This window comes from Strix uralensis, chromosome 5 (genome assembly GCF_047716275.1).
Source record: "Strix uralensis isolate ZFMK-TIS-50842 chromosome 5, bStrUra1, whole genome shotgun sequence".
Taxonomy (NCBI): Eukaryota; Metazoa; Chordata; class Aves; order Strigiformes; family Strigidae; genus Strix; species Strix uralensis.
Window position 1 is genome coordinate 46,710,127 of NC_133976.1, and position 19,706 is coordinate 46,729,832.

General features: G+C 35.7%; 1 protein-coding gene across 3 annotated transcripts in view; it reads left to right on the forward strand.

Moving 5' to 3' along the window:
• The window catches only part of TMTC2 (transmembrane O-mannosyltransferase targeting cadherins 2), a 277,357-nt gene that overhangs the window by 237,760 nt on the left and 19,891 nt on the right, over positions 1-19,706 (forward strand). For 2 of the 3 annotated variants that reach the window (XM_074870689.1, XM_074870692.1), the window contains 2 exons: positions 5,199-5,313; positions 13,078-13,141. In XM_074870689.1, the coding sequence (XP_074726790.1) occupies positions 5,199-5,313; positions 13,078-13,141 (179 nt within the window). Of the gene's footprint in view, positions 1-5,198; positions 5,314-13,077; positions 13,142-17,103; positions 17,127-19,706 lie in introns of all 3 variants that reach the window. The other variant, XM_074870690.1, reaches the window with a different exon arrangement.

Here is a 19,706-nt window from a genome sequence, read left to right on the forward strand (position 1 = left end):
ACACAGGCATATCCCAACCAATTATTACCTTGTCATATTGCAATAAAACAGCAGAACTACCAATTCAGATGTATGACTTTTAAACTGGTGTTGGCACATGTCTTAACAAAACGCTGTACAAATGTTCATGATCATTTTGGAGAGAGAGAATTATAGAGGACAGAGAGCTGTATGCATTCATCTCTGTAGATAAATATTTGTTAAAAATTTTGTCAGAAGATGAAAAGAAGTTGGTTTTTTTCAACTCCTAGGAAATGGAAATTTTTTGTTGTTTAAGTTATGTATATAGTATATGTATATACTATATACTTTTATCTCACTTTTTAGTAGAATTCATATATTGCCTCAAAATTTTTTGGTCAAATATAGCCTCAAAACCACTGTTGACGATTTCCAAGAAAAAGTAAGTTTGAACAAGGTTGTAGGTACAGAATGCATCAGCTTTTATGATATTTTTGATGTTTAGATAGTTTAGGGAGAAATGACTAGGAAGATAGTGAAGTATTGAATAAGTTCTCTGCTGTCAGAGGTCGTTAAAAACTCTTGGCTACACATTTACACTCAGCTCTGTGCTGTCCAGCAAGAAAGGTGGAAAATTCTGTTAAAAAGAATAACGTGGTTCCAAGCAAAGAACATTGTTGTTGAACATCCTGAACCTGGACTGTGGTATTCCCACTCCCATTTTAGAAGAATAATAATGAAAAATATGATTTCCTTGAAGAAGGAAAATCTGGGATTCAGAGCTTCTAGAAAGCTGTTTTCTCAAAAGCTGGGTCTGATTCCAAAAAAACAATCAGGCCACCATAATTTATATTGTTGGCAAGAGTCAGAGTCATGACACCTGTAATAAGAAAGGTCTGTATGTGATATTGGGCAGTGTCTTATAAATCATGCGGTTTGCCAGTTACCTGTCAGAGGAGAAAATCCTGCATGTAAATTTAGACCCACACAAGTGGTTCCTGGATGCAGGGGCTTGTGGATCATACCTTCTGATCCGCCTTCAACACCTTGCCAATATTCTGCCCTGCTAGTGCTCTTCTCTTGGGAAAACACATCTTTATGGCTTTCACAGGAGAAGTTCAGAAGTCTGCTTTTTAATGAAGAAAGTGCAGCAATAAACTGCCAATCCAGTTTGTTCTTGTATGAATTTAGTATATAATATTAAAAGGAATGGCAGCTAATGTTTTCAAAATGGGATGTTTCTACTTACGATGCTTTAAATTAACTTTAGATGTGTGACTAAAGCTAGTCTGCCTTTCAAGAGAACTTGGCAAACCAATTCTCAACTGAAAGTTTCCACCTTGTACTGGGTCTAGCTGGGATAGAGTTAACTTTCTTCATGGCAGCCTGGATGATGCTGTGTGTTTTGGATTTGTGGCTAAAACAGCTTTGATAACACACCAGTGTTTGGGCTGTTGCTGAACAATGCCTGAACGGTGTCAAGGCTTTCTCTTTTTCTCATTCTTCCCCCTCAGAGAGTAGGCTGGGGATGGGCAGGTGATTGGGAGGAAACACAGTTTGGACAGCCATTCTGAGCTGGATAGATAGATATGCCAGACTGTATAACGTCATGTTCAGCAATAAAAACTGGGGTAGAAGAAGAAGGAGGGGTTTGGCTTCTGAGGTGGCCTTTGTTTGGAGACTGGCTGGGAATCAGTCTACATGTGAGAAGTGGTGAGCTATTCCCTTCACTTCACTGTTTTGGGTTTTTTCTTCTTCTTTCCTTCATCTATTAAACTGTTTTTATCTCAACACACAAGTTTTCTTGCTTTTGTTCTTCCTGTTTTCCCCCCTCACCCTGCTGGTGTTGGGGGTGAGTGAGCAGCCATGTGAGTGCTTGGATACTGGTGGGGGACAACCCACCACACACCTATATGCTAGTTATCGACTTTTGCGCTAGATTGAGAAGGAAGCAGTCAATTATATTTATAGTCCATCTAATTAAGGAAATGCTTAATCAGCAGCCTCTGATTAAATCACCTCTACTCACGCAATAAGTAAGGCAGTTACAGGGTGTCCCCCTCTCCTGTTTGCAGTCAGTATTCTGTAACGGTTTGGGTGTAAAGGATGCTACAGTCAGCTTCAGAAGGGTGCTACGTATCATCTACTACCTACCCACTCAGCATGAGCTATTGCTGCTGTTGTTACTGCCTCCAGTACAGGGGAGAGTTTTGTTTATGGTAATGCACGGTCCTAGAATTTTCTTTTCTGAAGAACTGAAAGTTTTACTTGCACTTGTCTGGTGTCACGCAGTACTTGCAATTGTTTTTACTTAATTTAGGTAATCCTGTAATAAAGATAATCCTTTAATATGTAATATAAAATAATAATCCTATTATACAGATGGTTTTTAGAGACCTAGCAGTAAAAGGAGAGTGAATTCTGGCTTTAACAATTTAAAACATTAGAGTTGTTGCTAACATTTTTGATGTGTCCACGTAGACAAAGTCCTAGAAAAACAAGTAATAAAAAACAGCCTTTTAACTAAAGCATTTAGCAGTACACTGGCTTTTATATCTATATCTATATCTATAATGTTGTCCAGTTCTAAATTAGACTTCTTGTAGAAATCTAAAGCATGTACGAATTTCATAATATCTTCAGTATATGTTGATCTTATGGACCTCTTAAAGAGCTAAGAATTAACCTAGTGTGTTGCTTAAGAGCACCAGTAAACTGTTAGCATTGGTTTCAGATGTTTTCCAATAATGTTATCTTTTTAGAAATTACATGGATGAAATGCCATTTTACCATTTAATAAAATTAATCTAAAATCAAGTAATTTGTTGATTATGTCACATGAACTAGGATGTATCAGTTCTATTTTATTACATTAGGGTAGTTATAAATATACATAGGATAACATCGCTGTTGAGCTTCAGTGTTAAATAATTCATACAGAAAACTCTAAGTATGTTTCTAAAGATCTGTCTCTAAAACCGCTTGAGTAATTGTTATTGAAGACAATGATAGGAGTTTTTTTCTCATGTAATTAATTAGCTTAATGACTAGTTGACATTATTTTTAAATCCTAAACTACAAAATATTTTTCCTAAATTAAGGATATAATTGTTTTGAGAACAATCTTGAATGTTCACTGTGAAATCTAAAAGGTTATGTCCTCTTTCTTCCCCCTGGATGGATGTATCAATAGTACATTGAGTTACTAGTGTCTCATTCTGCTAATCCAGTGCTCTCATTAGCAAAAGAACCTTAATGTTAACAGTTTAAGGCTGGTTTGCTTTAGATTAGGGGTACTGTTTTAGTTCATCTGTTGGAAGAGAATTGAAATACTAGTTGGTCAAGCTTGTTCCAAAGATTTCTCTTTAAAGAAAATAGGAATTAGCCCAAATCAAGACATATGGACTGCCTATTGTATTTGGTAGATTTACTTGTCTGAGAATTTTCAGATTCATATCTGAGTTTGTCCTGCTATATAAAAGGCATACCCTGATGTGGTACCCAAAAGAAAAAAAAGAGCAAACGTGTAGCTTTTGTCAACTTTTATTTTTTCCCCTTCATAAGAGACTTTCATTAATGGCTCAAGCAATGGTTTCTAATTCTGAAGACAAATTAATTTCTTGTGATCCAAACTGTTCTCAAACTGTGTTTTCTTTTAATGTTTTTATCTTTATTTATTTATTTACTTACTTATTGTTCTGTATGGGACAGTTTTTTTGGAAATCATCCGCTTCTGGACACAATGAACACAAAGCATCGTAATGCATGAAGGGATGGCACATATTAGAGTGTGGATGTAACTAAAGCAAGCAAAACTTATGCTACGAATGCAGAATGACACCTGAATGTTTTTACAGGATTTTTGCAGATCTGAATAAGTAAGATATAGGTGACTGAGTAAATAATCTTCAATCTCTTGCCAAATTAAAATGCATCTACAGAGAAAGCAAAAAGCTAGGAAAACTGTCTTTCATCACTTTTTGTATTGAGATAATTCCTTCTGCAAATGTGTTCATTGTACCAAAACATCACTGTATTCACTGTGCTCCTACAGACCTTGCTAGCTCTGGTTAAGTGGATTTTCTGCATGAGCATATAGTAAGTATGTAAGTAACAGGGAACATATGAAGAAATGAGGTAAGAAAAAAAGTGAATCCCTCGCCATGAGAGAAAATCATTTGCTCATGGCATATTGCTCCTGAAGAGGCTTGTGGACAGTGATGGCTTGATGGACTTTTGGTTGAGTGATCTTACTTTACAAAGTAAGATAAAAAAGGAAGAATGGGATGCCGGAATGTGTAATCACTATACTTCAAGATAGCTTTTCCAGATATAAAGTTAGGTAGACACAGAGTCTAGACAGCTGAAGCCCTTTGAAAAGTCCTCAATCCAAAAATAACACATTTTATAAATTAGGTGTGAAAAAATCATTAAAAGGAGCAGAAATAAGGTAGCTTGAGTGCCTTCCAAAATATTTTTTTTTCCTCTTCTTCAAAGGGAAACTCATTTTTATAAAGTTCTACTTGTTGTTATGTGTTTTGTTTTGAAAATACTGTACTTTAGTTTGTTTAATGCTAAATTATTCATTCTTTTCAGTTTTAACTTGGTTTAATGATTATAACAATGACATGCAAAAACTCAGTCACTTGATTTTAGCCATCTTCTATTTTTTTACATGAAAGGTAAGTATCAGGTAGGAAATGTGTAAAACACTACCTGTTGTGATTTTCGTAGAGTTACTGAAATACATGATAAAATACCAGTTCGTCAAGGTATACAGAGATATAATCCTTTTAAAGCAAAATATCATTTATAATTCAAAAGCTGAAGAAATACCTTTGCATGTGTATATATATATATAAATATTTTAATGACATTCTGAGATAAGCTTTTAAAATTGGAATATATTTCATTTGTAGATGCTAATTTATTTCACATTGTTTTGAGGAAGTGAAGATCAGTGTATAGGCAGAAGGGCAAGTTGTTAAATGGCAGGCTTCTCAGGGTTTGGGAGTATTGTTTTTTGTAGGCTGAGTTTTACTGTATCATTCTCCCTATTCATAAGTATGTTCTGCAAATATTGCAGTTAGTTATTACCTGTCATATTTATTGCACTTTTAATATATTTACTACATTTAAAAAGTATTGAAATACAGAACACATCAACAAATAACTAAATATTGAGTATTATCCATCAGCTGTTTTCTGTGGGGTCACGTTCATGCACTCCATTGCAGGTCAGTTCCTCCTAGAAGAATCCCGCCTGATAGAAGCAGCTGAGATGGCAAAAAAAGCAGCTGAACTTGATAATACAGAATTTGATGTTGTTTTCAATGCAGCCCATATGCTCAGGTTAGTGCTTTTACATCTGCCTTACTTGATTTTCTTCCCTTCTTTTGGAGGAAAAAAAGTCTTTACAACCTTTGCTTACACAGAGTTCTTTTTAAAGCCCAGACAACTCTTCTGAATAATTCAGTATTGCTAATAAGATGAAAAGAATTGGAATGAAACTGTTGCAGGATTTAGCACTTTCTATTTCTAATTTGCTATGCATTATCTCATAGTTTCTTACCTTTAAAAATTCCGTCGTTCACAAGCAGATAATCCTTTTTACTTGCATACAAGACCAAGAGTTTCTTTTGTGAAGAACCTTCTGCAGGATTTCCTTTCACCTGGTTTTTAAAAATGTAGGACACATAGCAACTGAAAACAATAGACCGTATTTCTGATATGGATGTAACTAGAAAATATTGAAAATATCACATTTTATGTTAATATCAGTAGGGAGCACTATGATAATTAGAAATCTAAATATTCCCAGGCTAATGATGACTTTGAGACTCATGGGAACACTTGGTGATATTATCAGAATCTGTGATTTAAAATGTAGTCTTATGTTTAATTCTGTTCTCCTATCTGAAATAGAATAAAATTTTAGACTTTTTTTCCTTTTAAAGCTGTCAGACCTGGATATTCAGTAATATTAAGCTTCTGCCTGAACATTATCATTAAACTCACATTACTGTAATAGGTATCCTCCATGCTTATTTCTAGGATAACTATCTAATTATTGTCTGTTGTCTGCTTAACAGCTAAGAGAATACTTGATTTCATTTAGATTATACCTATGCCTAGAAAGTGCATGAAAAAGGAAATAAAAAATATACTTCATTAGCATAAAACAGTTATTGAGATCATTTTTCTGATGAAGATATCTCACTTGGCTGTTTATACTTTTAACATTTATTATACGAAATGAAAGGAGGAGAAAATAGTATTAAAGAAAAGGTAAAATCAGCTTCAGCCAAGTGGCCTGTGTTTCAGAATGAAGGTTTCTATACCAGGATTTTGAAATAAGCCCCAAAACATTCTTTTTGAGAAATAACTCTTGATGTTTGTAGATTAGAAAGGAAACCAAGACAGATGGTTCACTGGTAAATGATAGTTTGACCTGCCACAGGTGTATGAGCTATTTTAAGGGTCCTTCCCTTCCCTCTGATTATTTTCTGAACAATATCTCTCAAGGTAGAATTCAGTAATTTGAAACATTTAGATTAATGAAACAAATTCACAGACAGAAGCATAGAAAGTCAGGCATGAAAGTTGAATCCAGAACATGCAGAGTGTGTCAGTGTTTTGCTGATTAGGGATATCAATTAAACTCAGACACCAGAGTGAAAAGAGCAGGTGTATTTTACTAGAAATAACTAAATAATGTAACAGAATAATACAGAAAACATACAGTAAGAAAAGACAGAATAGTGCACTTAAACAAATAGGAAAATACAGGGTAATGCATCAAATCATTACTACTTGAGAGAGAGAGAGAATAGTGATTAAGAAAGATACATCACCACTTGCATACTTTACCATCATCCAGATCCGCAGTCGCTGGGGAGCCCCGGTTACAGCGAGGATTTGGAGAGCCTGTCCCGGCAAGTGGGAAATCCTACGCGGTGCGTCCACCCGTAGGTGAGGCTTCCAAAGTCGCTGTGAGCGGGCCCAGCCTTATATACCTAAAAATCAGTAAGCCAGAATAGCTGACACCTTTGTTTTAAGCGGAAACGTCTGGTTTTCATCTCACGTTAGGTTCCCCCCAGAGCCTGGCCAGGGCTTAAGGGAGAAGCTAAGGGAGTTTCCCTGCTGGTCTAGTTAATTTATGAGCAAGGTCACAAGGCCAGACAACTGTTTCTGTGGCCTTGTTATCTTGCTCACACATAAAAAAAAAAGATAAAGATACATTCAACATAGACATGTTTTATGATGTTTAAACTATATCTTCTATGCATATTTCACTAATGACTACATACAGAGTTAGCAGTTTCAGTTCAGGGCCTGTTGCTCAGGCTTCAGTATTCCCACCTTTTACATCAGAATAGTTGGTTTGCTATAACTTAGTATAATACCTATTAGCACAATGGTTATCAGTTATAAAATGTACAGGATTCATCTATAGGTCAACTCTGGCTTGGGCTTATTGTCCAAGCCTTAGCACTTCAGTCAGACTCCTGATTTCAGTGAGTGTGTTGTGGAAGATGGTTTAATTGTGTGATTGTGGGTATTTTAAAATGTGGTGGTGTAGATCAATACTATTTGGGGAATAGGTTTAATAAATTTCTTACTTTCTCTGTGAGCACTGAGTGAATCATCCCAGGTCTTGAAGGCATGTGTCTTTACATCAGGATATGAATATTTTTTCACTCTCAGAGTAAGAGCTAGGCTGCTGTACTGTACATCAGCCATGGTTACCCTACTTGATTGGTTGGGAGCAGACATTTTTTGGGAGATTTTGACCAGAATTGAGCTAAGTGATTCTAAACTGAATTCTCTATTTTAGCTGTAAGCAAAAAGCCAAAACCTTTAAAAAAAAAAGAAAACCCACCAAACCAAAACCCTTAAAAACAACAAAAAAGGCCTGGTGGCTTAGTTTAGCTAGAATCCACTGTGCTCCTTTGGGATACTGAGTTGGTCTAATTTTTCACTTAAATAGCCATATTTCTTTGTGTCTTCCTAATATGCTCTGGGAGTCTAAAGTGGTCTGGAGGATTTAGCAAGATTCAGGGTGGCAAAGTTAAATTCAGTGCTGCCAAGTATTTATTTAAAATGGCATGTCTTGCGATCTGACTGATTTTTTGCTAAAAGGTTATGATTCTGTTGTCTGCCATTGTTCACTGTTTTACGTAACAATTTATTCAATATATTACTTACACAATAGCTGTTGGACAAGGGGCATGTATATTCATACATTAGGACAGAACAGCTACAAATCCATTGTGGGTCTGTGGGACTTCAGAAGAAAATGATTTTCAGGGTATTTAGAATGATGGAGAGGTGAGGTGATTCAAAGAGGAAAGCAGATACCAAGATACAAAGGAGGAAGGAAAGAAGGGAGTACTCAGACTGTCATAGAGTGACACATCTAGAAACTGTGGATGCTACAGTCATAAATGAAAGGCTGAAATTATTAAACATAATAGTTTCGTGTAGGTGACCAACTACTCTTTAGGTACTGCAGAGATGTATAAAAACTGACTGATGAGTAAGAATTTTGAATGGACTGCACAGCTGTGAGGTAGAAAATGCATTATAAAAGTTCACAGGGCATGGAAGTGAATTCACTGTTGTGAGAGAGAAGGGATAAATTTTAAAGATGTGTTGTGGACTGAGACAGAAATCAGTATTAGTGTGGATCATGCAAAGTGTCCAAAATGACTAGGAGGTAATAACAGCAACTTATATTTTTGTGTAAATTCTAATATTTTTTTCAGACCAAAATATTCTACCCAGTGATCTACTGTTGAATTAGAAAGGAATTATCTTGCCCTCCTGTCATACTCCTGTTTCCACCATTAGCCAAAGGAGTGCCACAAGATTCAGAAACATGTAGACATTTGTTCAGAATTGTGGGAAAATTTTCAAATTTGGATAACAGCTGCTTTGGATGGAAAGCAATCACAACATTTAAGTTCAATTTATTTTTCTACTCTAGTGCTAGAATACTTTCCTTTTTTAAATCCCTTAACTCTCTGAGAAAATGGTTTAAAATGCAACCTAAATAAAAATTAACAAGTTTTGAAAATTTTGAACTGGAATGCTGCAGGTTAATTTCTTTCCCCTTAAATTTTCAACAGAACCATTAACTATGTCCAGAGGCAGTAGCTGTATTTATAGATAGCCTGTTCTCAGTTTAGTAGTCACAAGAAAGACTTCTGCTCCTTCTGTCAGGTATTCCAACACTATTTACTTCCACCCTTTGTGGCTAAATCTGAAGCTGAAGTCAAGAAAAAAAACCTGAGTTCTGTTTGTTTTATTGAGAGACCTCCCTGTTCCTAATTTCACAAACATAGTTATTAATTTTTTGCCTAAATGACTTCTGTAGGATCCTGATAATGCAATGCCAAATGAATCAAGTCACCTGTAATAGGGGTGAGATTTCAGGTGCATTAAATGAATTTCTTTCCAACAGTCTGGTAACTTTTAACTTGCATAGTACTTGCTTGTAAAATTTGTTTTCTTAACAAATTTGTTTTCCAGACAGCTTCATTCAAGGGTCATGTAGCTGTTTGGGTGGTTCTTCTTGAAACAGTAACTGGTCATGTGTTTTACTTTTGTAGTATTTGCTATGCTCTTGCTTACTAGCAGTTTGAAGTCTTTCAGCAAAGCTAGATACAGTTTAATGGCATGTAGTGAAGCATGTATTTGTAATGCCATATGGTGGCTGTAGCTTCAATGACGGAGTCATGTATTAACAGTGCTAAGTTTCACTTTGTAGTTGTATGCTGAGGTGAGCTGCCATGACATAGGTTTCGGGACAATCACTTTTAGAATAAGGAATGGCAATGTGGTGACACCACCATACTAATTAGAAGCAGGAAAAGAGCTTCATGATGTCTCCAAATAAGAGCTTTGAAGAAGAGCTTTGCTTAAAAGCACATTTTGTAGGAATAATTGGGGGGTTTATGCTTCTGTAAGTGGGAAACACATTACATGAAGTTATAGCATGTTTATTGGCTATTTGAAAACAGAAGTCTAAATTAGAGCAATACAACATAACATGGTCTTCGTTTTTCAGTGAATTTCTGTGAGAGTATTTTGGTTCTCCAAAGTACACTGACTGTTTGAACACACACTTGCTGGCACAGTCTTATAGGCAAAGGTTCACCCTATGTTACTGTCTAAACAGATTTTATTAATTCCTTAATTACTGTCCATGTGCTTAAATATATATCTATAGGTATGTGTGTAGGGCTAAGCATATAGTCTATTTCAATTCTGTAAACAGAAAATGTGGATGAAGGGTTATATGTATGGAATGTGATTATGATTTTGTTGTGACACAAAAAGGTCCATTAAGTATGCCAAGTATAAACATTCAGTATTTTAAAATAGGAATCTCTTTTGAAGAAAACGTCTTTATAGCTGGATAGACATCCATGATTTCACTTAAAAAAAAAAATCAACAGTCTGAACCTTATGCAATCAATAGGCAGGTTAAAAGTTACCCTTTCCTATTGATATTTATGTATCTAAACAAGTCAGCATTAGTGGTGTTTGTCTCTTTTGTTTGTTTTTGCAATATTTTTTCCAGCGATCAACATAGAGATTCAAAATGAGTGCGAGCTGAATATAACTGGGTGTCAGGAAAACCTAAGAGTGATGTGTAGGTCTGGAGGCTCAGGTTAAGAGATATGAGAGAATAAAAAGATGAGACATTTCTGTCCCTTAAAATAAGATTGAATGCTAGGTGTTAATGTGGGAAATCAGATGTCTTTTCAAGGTCAGTCGTCATGAAAAGATTTAGGACAGAGGTTGAAATATAGCTTGTAACTATCGAAAGGACTCTGTCTTCCAGACTTGTCTTTGCTTCCTTTCCTTCCTTTCTGTTTTATTATCAACATCTTATCTAATGTTTTACTCTAATGTGAATTATGTTTTCTTTAGTAGTGTCCTTCCATTGTTTGACATTGATCCAGGGCCCCTTACCACTCAGTGGCATAGGGTTACTGCAATTTCCTACCTCTGTGCCTTTAATTTTTCTCAAGGGAAAGCCATTCCAGGGCTTAATGTAATGAATTTCTAGTTTAGATTTCCAGAGAAAATGGGAACCAGAATTCTGCTGTATCTTAACTAAGGAAATGTTGCTGAATGCCCCAGAAATAGAACTGGCATTTTCCTGACCACATTAGTGTGGTGTTCGTTCATTTCTATAAACAGTTTTAATGGAGAACTATAAATTCAAACTGATTTCAACTTAGGAATTAATGATCCATGTTTCAAGATGTACATGTGGGAGGCAAGCAAGCCATGTATTTCCACTTGGCTAAAAGGGGACAAGATTTTAATTTGCTCCATGTTCACATGCCAACAACACTTTTTGTATCTGCCTTCTGAGTAAGGCACCTTGTTTATGGTACAGAATTTCACCATGTTCAGAAATGCTTTTCTTCCTGACAGTTCTGTTCAAACAGGTAAAAAAAGCTCTGTGATAGGTTTTATTTTATGTGCCTTGTAGTAAATCCTGAATTTCGGAAGTATGAGATTATTTTTTTTTCCAGTTATTGCAAGTGCTACTAATGCCCAGCAGGAGTGATTCAGAAGCATGTTAAATGAATATTTTTAGACATTAAATCGTTTTTAACCACTACAACCACTGAGTTGATGATACTTGTGCAAAGTAATTTAAAACAGTTAACAGGTATAAACCAGGTTCTACTTGGCAAATTGTTAGTCAGGAAGTTGTTTCAGCTTGCATGTGAATTATGTGAGAAACTTGAAAAGGATTATCCTTCCTCCCTTTCTCCTCCCAAGAGCAATAACTGTCAAAATGTGTTGATTGGGATTCATTGCCTGTCATGTATTATGTAACTGATCTTTAAAATTTAGGTGGAAAATTAGAACACAGGTTGATCACTGAAAAACAAAGCATGTAAAAGCTCATGTAATGAGCAAGGTAAAATCTCCAGATACAAGTGCTCGGTTGATTGATACTCTTTGAACTGGTCTCGGAAGGAGAAGAAAAAGAAAAAAAAAAAAAAAAACCACCCGCCCTATTCAGTGTTATTCTTGGTTTTTATTCTTCCATTTTGTATCACAGAAATGCATCACATAACAAACACAAATATGCTGAAGATTTCCTGTCCTAACTCTTCTATGAAGGAACCTAATTCTTCATAGAAAAAAACCCAAATAACTTTAGCAGAAGATACGTAGCCTGCCTGAGAGTCCTGCTTGGTTGTTCTTAACATCTTCCTCATGATATGTATGCGATGAACTGATATTCATTGGTCCAGTAGCCAAAATGAATAATTGGAGGAAAATTAAGAAGGTGGAGAAAAAGGAGAAGAGTTAAAGAGGGCCTGTTGAGACAAAAATGTGTTTGGATTTCAATGGCAACATACTGCATTTTCATTTGAAGGCATTAAGCTGAAAACTCAGGAGAAGAAATAAAATACAAACTGCTAGGAGAATGTAGATGTCATCTATATTAGTAAGAAAAAGAAAAAGACTTGAGCTGATAGTGCTTCAGGTACCCAGAAACTCATCTTATTCCCCTGGGATATGAGATCTAAGATCTCAGACTGATGTTGAGTAAATGTTGAAGTCAGAACTCTCTTTTCTAAATTAATTCCTTGAATCATTGAAACCTATTTTTGAGAAATCATTGTATTCCCTGATTTATTTTCTTTTCTGGAATGATGTTGTTCTTGGGGAGGCACAAAGAGAACTGCATTATTGTATAATCTATAGCTTCGTAATTTACTGTGAAAGTATGTCTAATTACAAACAACAAGCCAGATTTTTCCTCTGGTAAAGACTGGTATGTCTCGGGTTTTGCCTCAGATGAGTGTTTGGCCTTTTGCATTTCTCTCTAGTGTGTACTCATATTTCAGAAATAAAAAGAAAATAAGGTACACAAAATAGATTTCTGATAATGGATCTTCTGAACTATAAAAAAATCTTTTAGTTTGACATATTTTGTGCACTTTTTGGGTAATATCCTTAAACAGTGTGGAGTAGTTGCAACATTTTGGTTTTAGCTATGCTTTTTTAGGTATGGTTTCTTTTTTAACCCAGGGAAAATGAGGTGTAATTATATTGTTTTTTCTGTCCTGATAGACAAGCCAGTCTCAATGAAGAGGCTGAGAAGTATTATGAAATGGCAGCAGGCTTAAGACCTAATGTAAGTACCTTCTTAATGATATCCATTACTTAAGTTGATGAATGTGCTGCAGTGCTGAACCCTTTTCGTTGAGGAGAAACTTCTTGACGGAGCATTTGATCTCTTGGCCTATATTATATTTGGAACCTTGAGGTTTGGAAAGCTCTCCTAAATCCAGCTATTTTCACTAGTAAAAGAGAATGAAAGGCTATTCTGTGATCCACTGTTTAAGGCATTTTAAATAATAGACTTACGCCTTTTTTGCTGTCATGAGCGTTTGGCAATCATTGTTGTTCAACAAACTTAAAGATGATTTTACCTCAGAGGTATTTACCTCTGAGGTTGTTGTACTTTGGCAAAGAAAGGCTTATTCCTTGAAACAGAAATATGTAGGACTATGTGACAGTCCCTTTTTAAAAAGAAATGCTCATTTCAAATTTTATTGCATCAGGAACTAAAGGGATAAAATACGTTTTTAACCATTTTTTACTCAATGTTATATTTCTTTTCAGTTACCTTCACATTTTGGGAAAAAAAAATCATGAATATAAATGGGGCAGAATTTATTTTAAATACTTAATACTTTGTCTATGTAATAAACCAAATCTAAAACACATTTCTGTCACAAGAATCTATAGTGCTAAATTTGAGGATACATGCTAGCATTTTCAGTCAAGAAAAAAAAGAAAAAACCCAAATAAAAAAAACCAACACACAGAACCACCAAAAAACAGGCTTAAAATGAGTGTTCAGGTCTAAGAATCAAAATAACACCAGCTGCAACTCAAAACAAGCTAACAAAATATTATCAAAAAACCCAAAATAACTTGTTCATATGAAATTACACACTTTTCACACCATCTCTTAAAAAAAATCCTCTAAAATCTATTTCTTTAATTTGTACTTTCTGAGATAACATTTTAGACTTTTTGATTCTTTATGCTTCCAGATGCAAGACTTTGTTTTTTTTCTGAGTGGATACCTTAATGTTGAAATAATTCCCTCAGTGCCCTCAAAGTTGGTACAGTTCCTCTTCTCTTTTCTGTGGTTCATTGTACTCTCAAAACATTTCTCAGAAACTCAGAAATGTATTTATTCTTATATAACCATATATGAATATGATTATAAGCATGAGGTTTCTCAGAGAGCTTTGGAAGTAACAGGGCTTCTAGCTCATGGCAGTGGTACTATAAAAGTTAGGTATTTCTAGGTATTGCTGACAAGATTTACATGGTAAGACCTAAGTATCTTTTTTGTAGGATAAGATCATCAGAATAGTTTATTATAGCAACTTTCTTATGACATATTTATTGAATCAGTGCTACTGAACAACACTTGCCCAGCTTGACTCTCAAGCACACGCCATTATCACCACATTACTGTGGAAATAAACAGAAGGAGAAAGCACAAAGCACAATGTTTCTGCATGTATCTTCTTAAGCAGTGTAGTTCAGAGCAATTGTGTGCTTTTGAAGCACATCTCACAGACATCTCCACTTACTGCATTCTGGTTCAGTTCACAAAGTAGTCTTGTATTGTACGAATGGGATTCCTTTGGTAGGAAACTAAACCAAAGATACATCCAGTATACTCTAGCAGTTAATGGGGCAATAGCCCAGTCCAAATTAAAACCCATATATTGCTTGGCCATGGTTGCCTTAGCACTAAAATGTTTTGATTTTTATTGCACTTTTTAGTGTAGACATATCCTTCTGTCTAAGAAAAAATTCATAGAAGGTCATGCAGCTATTTCTGGAGCTTTGTTGGCCCTGGGAATTCCTCATACAGAGAGCAAAACATGGTTTTAACATTAAATTAAAGTGAGTGGTAAGATGATCATCTTGCATAGAAGTGTAATATTTTACTGATAGTGTAAGATATGTGTGTTTTGGAGGTAGGAATACAGCTTCCTCCTTTCCTCCCTCCCTCCCCCATTCCTGCTTTTCTGATAAGGATTTAATTTCCTTCTGTCAACTCTGAGGGTTCTTCAGTATTTTCTTTTTTATAGAAAGTATGTAACAGTTTTTCAGATCATCAGTCAAACTTGTTCATAATTCTTAGCTTATTATTCCACATTAAAATAGTTGTTCTCTGTTTAGAAATAGTTGTATCTTGGTATAGAATTACTATGTACTTAAGCAGAACAAAAATTAATCTTGCCTTTTAAGATTAAAAACTAGTAGGTACTGCTGTTCAGCTTTCTTTAAGAGATAATTTCACTTTTATCTTCAAGATGATAAAGTTTAACTTTCTGGCTAAGCATAGTATGCATATGGTTCATGAGTTTTTATAAATATTTTAATGATGCAGAGTGGGAAAGATGTATCTGTTTTCATTGCCAGCATCAAATGTTAGAAGATGACTATACAAGGGCAATCTCTTGAGAATGCAAATCAAAGGAAAATTTGTCAGCTTTCTCATACATACCTTTTTTCTTCTTATTAACTCTCAGATTTACTGTAGTAGTTTCAGAATGTGAGGAAAAGAAGCCACTTGAGGAGATTTTCTAAGTAGTAAGCAATAAAATGCAGACATTGTAAGACAGAAGCTCCCAATATCTCGATGAGTATGGAATGCAAATTAGTGAAATTCTGTGTACTTAATAGCTACATCTGTACTGGTAGATTAAATTTGCCCAGGACTATTCTCTAGTGTTGATCCAACTGCCTTCTCAGAGTGTGCCCAGGTACTGTCTGAGACTGCAGGGTCCCAGTCCAGAGCTGTATAGAAACCAATCTCACAGCTTGAAAATGTAGAGAACGTATTTCTAGTGGCCTGAAATGTTCCTTGCCCACAGTTTAATTTGTTATTTTGGATATAGCCTGTGTATCCTCTCATTGCTTTATGAATATAAAGGATCAGCAAAATTGTCTGAGTCAAGATGTTAAAGAAATACCTTGAAGCAAAATATAGCGCTGAAGGATTTTTTTTCTAATGCATCACTAATGGTCTGGCAACATTCCTTTGCAGAAAATTCAAAATGCTAGATGTATGAATGTGGTGTAATGTACAGATGCAAGCATACACATAGTTCCATATATATGGCATATATATGTATCTGTATGTATATTTGTGTGCACCTGTTTAATACTAGTTGCCAAGAGGTCTGTTCCCAAATTCCATCTCAGGGAGAATACTGTGGCAGCACTGAAATCTCATTCTGTGCAGTGTATCAGCCTTGTTCCTAGAACAATTAAGTGCTAAAAGCATCTATTTAATAAGAACCTTCACCTTTCTCGTGCTTGAGACTGTACCTGTTGATGTTAGTGAATTTTGGATCAGTTTGCCACATAAACTGGCTTTCTCTACTTTTTTTTTTCAGCATTTTTTTCCCCCTGTGGTTCCCCAGTCACTCCTCCATATCCCAAGCTGAAGATCCATTTCTCTGTTACCAACTCCTTTCTATTCACTGTACCAAGACACCTAAATTATCAGTTATTCTGTAGAATTAGATCCATGCCTAGCTCCTGAAAGATTTTCAGTTAGTGCAGCCTGAAACAAAACTCAGATTTCCGCTCTCTTACATCCATTTCTTTACAAATGTTACATATTGTGTAATACCTCTAATATCACTACTATCAAATACCATCCTTAGCAGCAATAAGAGATGTTAGTAATACTACAAACTCAATCTTTTACTGATGATTAGTGAATTTGAATGCTCATTGAGCCTTCATGATACAATTTTGTTCTTGGCATTCTCACTTTGTTTTGCTTTTGCATCCCTTTCTTTGATTTTTCAACTGTTCTTTTTGCTTTTGGAAGCAATACTTCATACACCATACTTCCTCACCTGCTCCCCAGTGTGTAAACTCTTTGGATCCAGAAGCTGCCCTGCTGAGCTTTTCTATGCCCAAATCCAGTTTAAATGGCCATCTGAGTTACGGCTTTCAGGGCTACTCAGTTGGCTATTTCAGTGTTTATTCCAGACAGCAGACTCCACTCTTGCTTTTGTCTCCTAAACAAGCCTTCTTCTATTTCAGTGTCTCAAGACTGGAGTGCAACAGTGAGTAACCAACATACCTGCATGTCTGAGTCACTTTCTCATTCAACTAATCCATTTTTATAAAAGTTGTGAAAAAGGAGGCTAAAAACATCCCCAGAAAAGTAGTATTCAGTTACAGGAGAAATAGAATTTCTCTGAAACATGCAAGCCCTTGCTTTTAAGAAAGCAAACGTAGAAATATTTTGTTTTTGTAGTATTGGGGGTGATTCATTCATCATTGAACTAATTCTGAGAGGACTGAAAAATACTGAAAATGTTATTTATTTTCTCTGTCAAAAGCTTTACTACAATGAGTAAAGTATTTGCAAAATAATTATACCTGGTAAAAGAACAACTGACTACATCATGGGTGTGTTCATAGAATCATAGAATGGTTTGGGTTGGAAGGGACCTTAAAGACCATCTAGTTCCAAGCCCCCTGCCATGGGCAGGGACACCTTCCACTAGACCAGGTTGCTCAAAGCCCCGTCCAACCTGGCCTTGAACACTTCCAGGGAGGGGGCATCTACAACTTCTCTGGGCAACCTATTCCAGTGTCCCACCACCCTCACAGTAAAGAATTTCTTCCTTATATCTAATCTAAATACATATCCACTTCTTGAACATCGTCTTCACTTTTGGATACAACTTCATTCTGCAAAGTGTTAAAAGAATTAAAGCACTTTGGTACAATAGCTGCACCAGCTGAAATGCAGCTTGGGTGCAAAGAAAAAACAAATCTAGCTAGTATTATTATTCCAGATTTAGACCTGTTCTCTTAATAGTGTTCATGATTGGCCTGATTTGCAGTAGGTGCATATTTATCCTCTATGAAAGTAATTTCTAGTAAAATTTCAGAAGAGCAGTATTTTCTGTAGAATATAGTGCTGCTGTGGAGATGGGAATCATTTGTCTTAAACTTCACTGAGGAAGTAAGCATTTTCAAGATTATGTCTATTTATTTTCAAATGGGCTTCACAGAGTTGACTTTCACCTGGAGAGCTAAGGAGAGATGAATCCAGGAAGCAGTTTGGAGAAGGAATCTACTTTTATTTGCTAGGAATCAGTTATTACAGGACTCTCTTTTCCTCCTTCAACTCTGTAGGTAACCTAGAGAGATTAGCTTCCCTAGCCCCTGGATCTTTTTGAATACTTTCCAAAAAATGCATTCCCACGTTGTGTGTTTACCATGATCAGAACAAAATAATTTTAGAGCCTTCTAAGTGAGAAGCACATATGTGTTTGTTCTAGCAATGTTGGCTTGGATGTATGTTAATCACATTAGTCTAATTTTAACAAATTCAGTTGCATGAAGAAATGCAAGTGTTGGTTTCTTGGACAGCAAGACATTTATGCAGTAATTATTCTGAGTGGGAGTATTGCTGAGGAAAGTCTGTATTCAGGGATAGTTTCTAGGTGTCCTACATCTTGTAATATTCACAAACCAGGAAATCATTTCAGCAAGTTGTTAGGCACTCTAAAATGTGAGCTTTAAGCTCACTTTGTTGTGGAAAAACCAGTCATCCAGAAACTCTCTGTAAGTTGTCATTCTTTACAAGAATGTGAGATATTGACTTAAGCTTTAGTTTTCATTCAACTTTTAAGACATCATTTGTGTAACAGAATTGCGTTCCTAATTTTTTAAGCCTGAACTTGAAGCAGCCAATCTTTAAAAAGCTGCTCTAGAACCCCCACATATGGCCAGTGGCTCTTGAGAAGAAAGGGCACTTTGAAGTGTGACCTCAAGAGTATTAAATGAAAGAGAGCTCACCAGAGCCTTAAGACCTTGAGCTACCACCTTGAGCTGATTGGCTTAGAAGCATTCCTCAAGGAGGTGCCATGACCTGCAAGTCACTACCATCCCAACCACATATTAGTGCTGCTTGCAATCTGGAGCTCATGACAGCTTTAAGCCCCATGTCATCAGCACATTGTTAGAAACAGCTGTTTCCACTCTACCACTTCAAAAGAGCTTGATTAAATGTCTTACTGTAACAACATACATAAAGACGCACACATAGAATGAGGGGGAAAGGAGAAATGTACCTATAAGCAAAATAAATACAATTTCCACTAGATGGTTTAATCATGATGTGGGGGACTAAATCATTTCTTGACTTGAAGGGTTTATGTAATCAGTTAACACAATATCATATTAAAAAGCAGTTTCTACAAGTGCCTCTTTTATTTTTTTCCCCAGTGCTGGAACACAGATTTCATGTCAAACCCTACAGGCTTGCAATAAGCTCTACCTCAAGCTGTCTAACAATTGAAAGAAGAATGCTGGTGATTTCCAGATAATTGACTGTATTTTTATAGCCACCTTATAGATAACATGCTTTCAGTGCTTCCTTATGGAAAGTGTTCATAATATATGGATTTTATTCATGGCAAGACTTCTAAAAATGAATATACTTCCAGTAGAATGTACATATTTAAAAAATAAAGTCGATGCTGGATTTTGTCTTGAAACATATGGAACCAAGATCTGATTTACTATATATTTTTTCCTTAGGTGTTTCCATGCCACATTTCTCTATTTGACTTTCTCCTGAACATTCAGTAACGCTTTCATGTACCTTTACCAGTCTAGGAGTAATT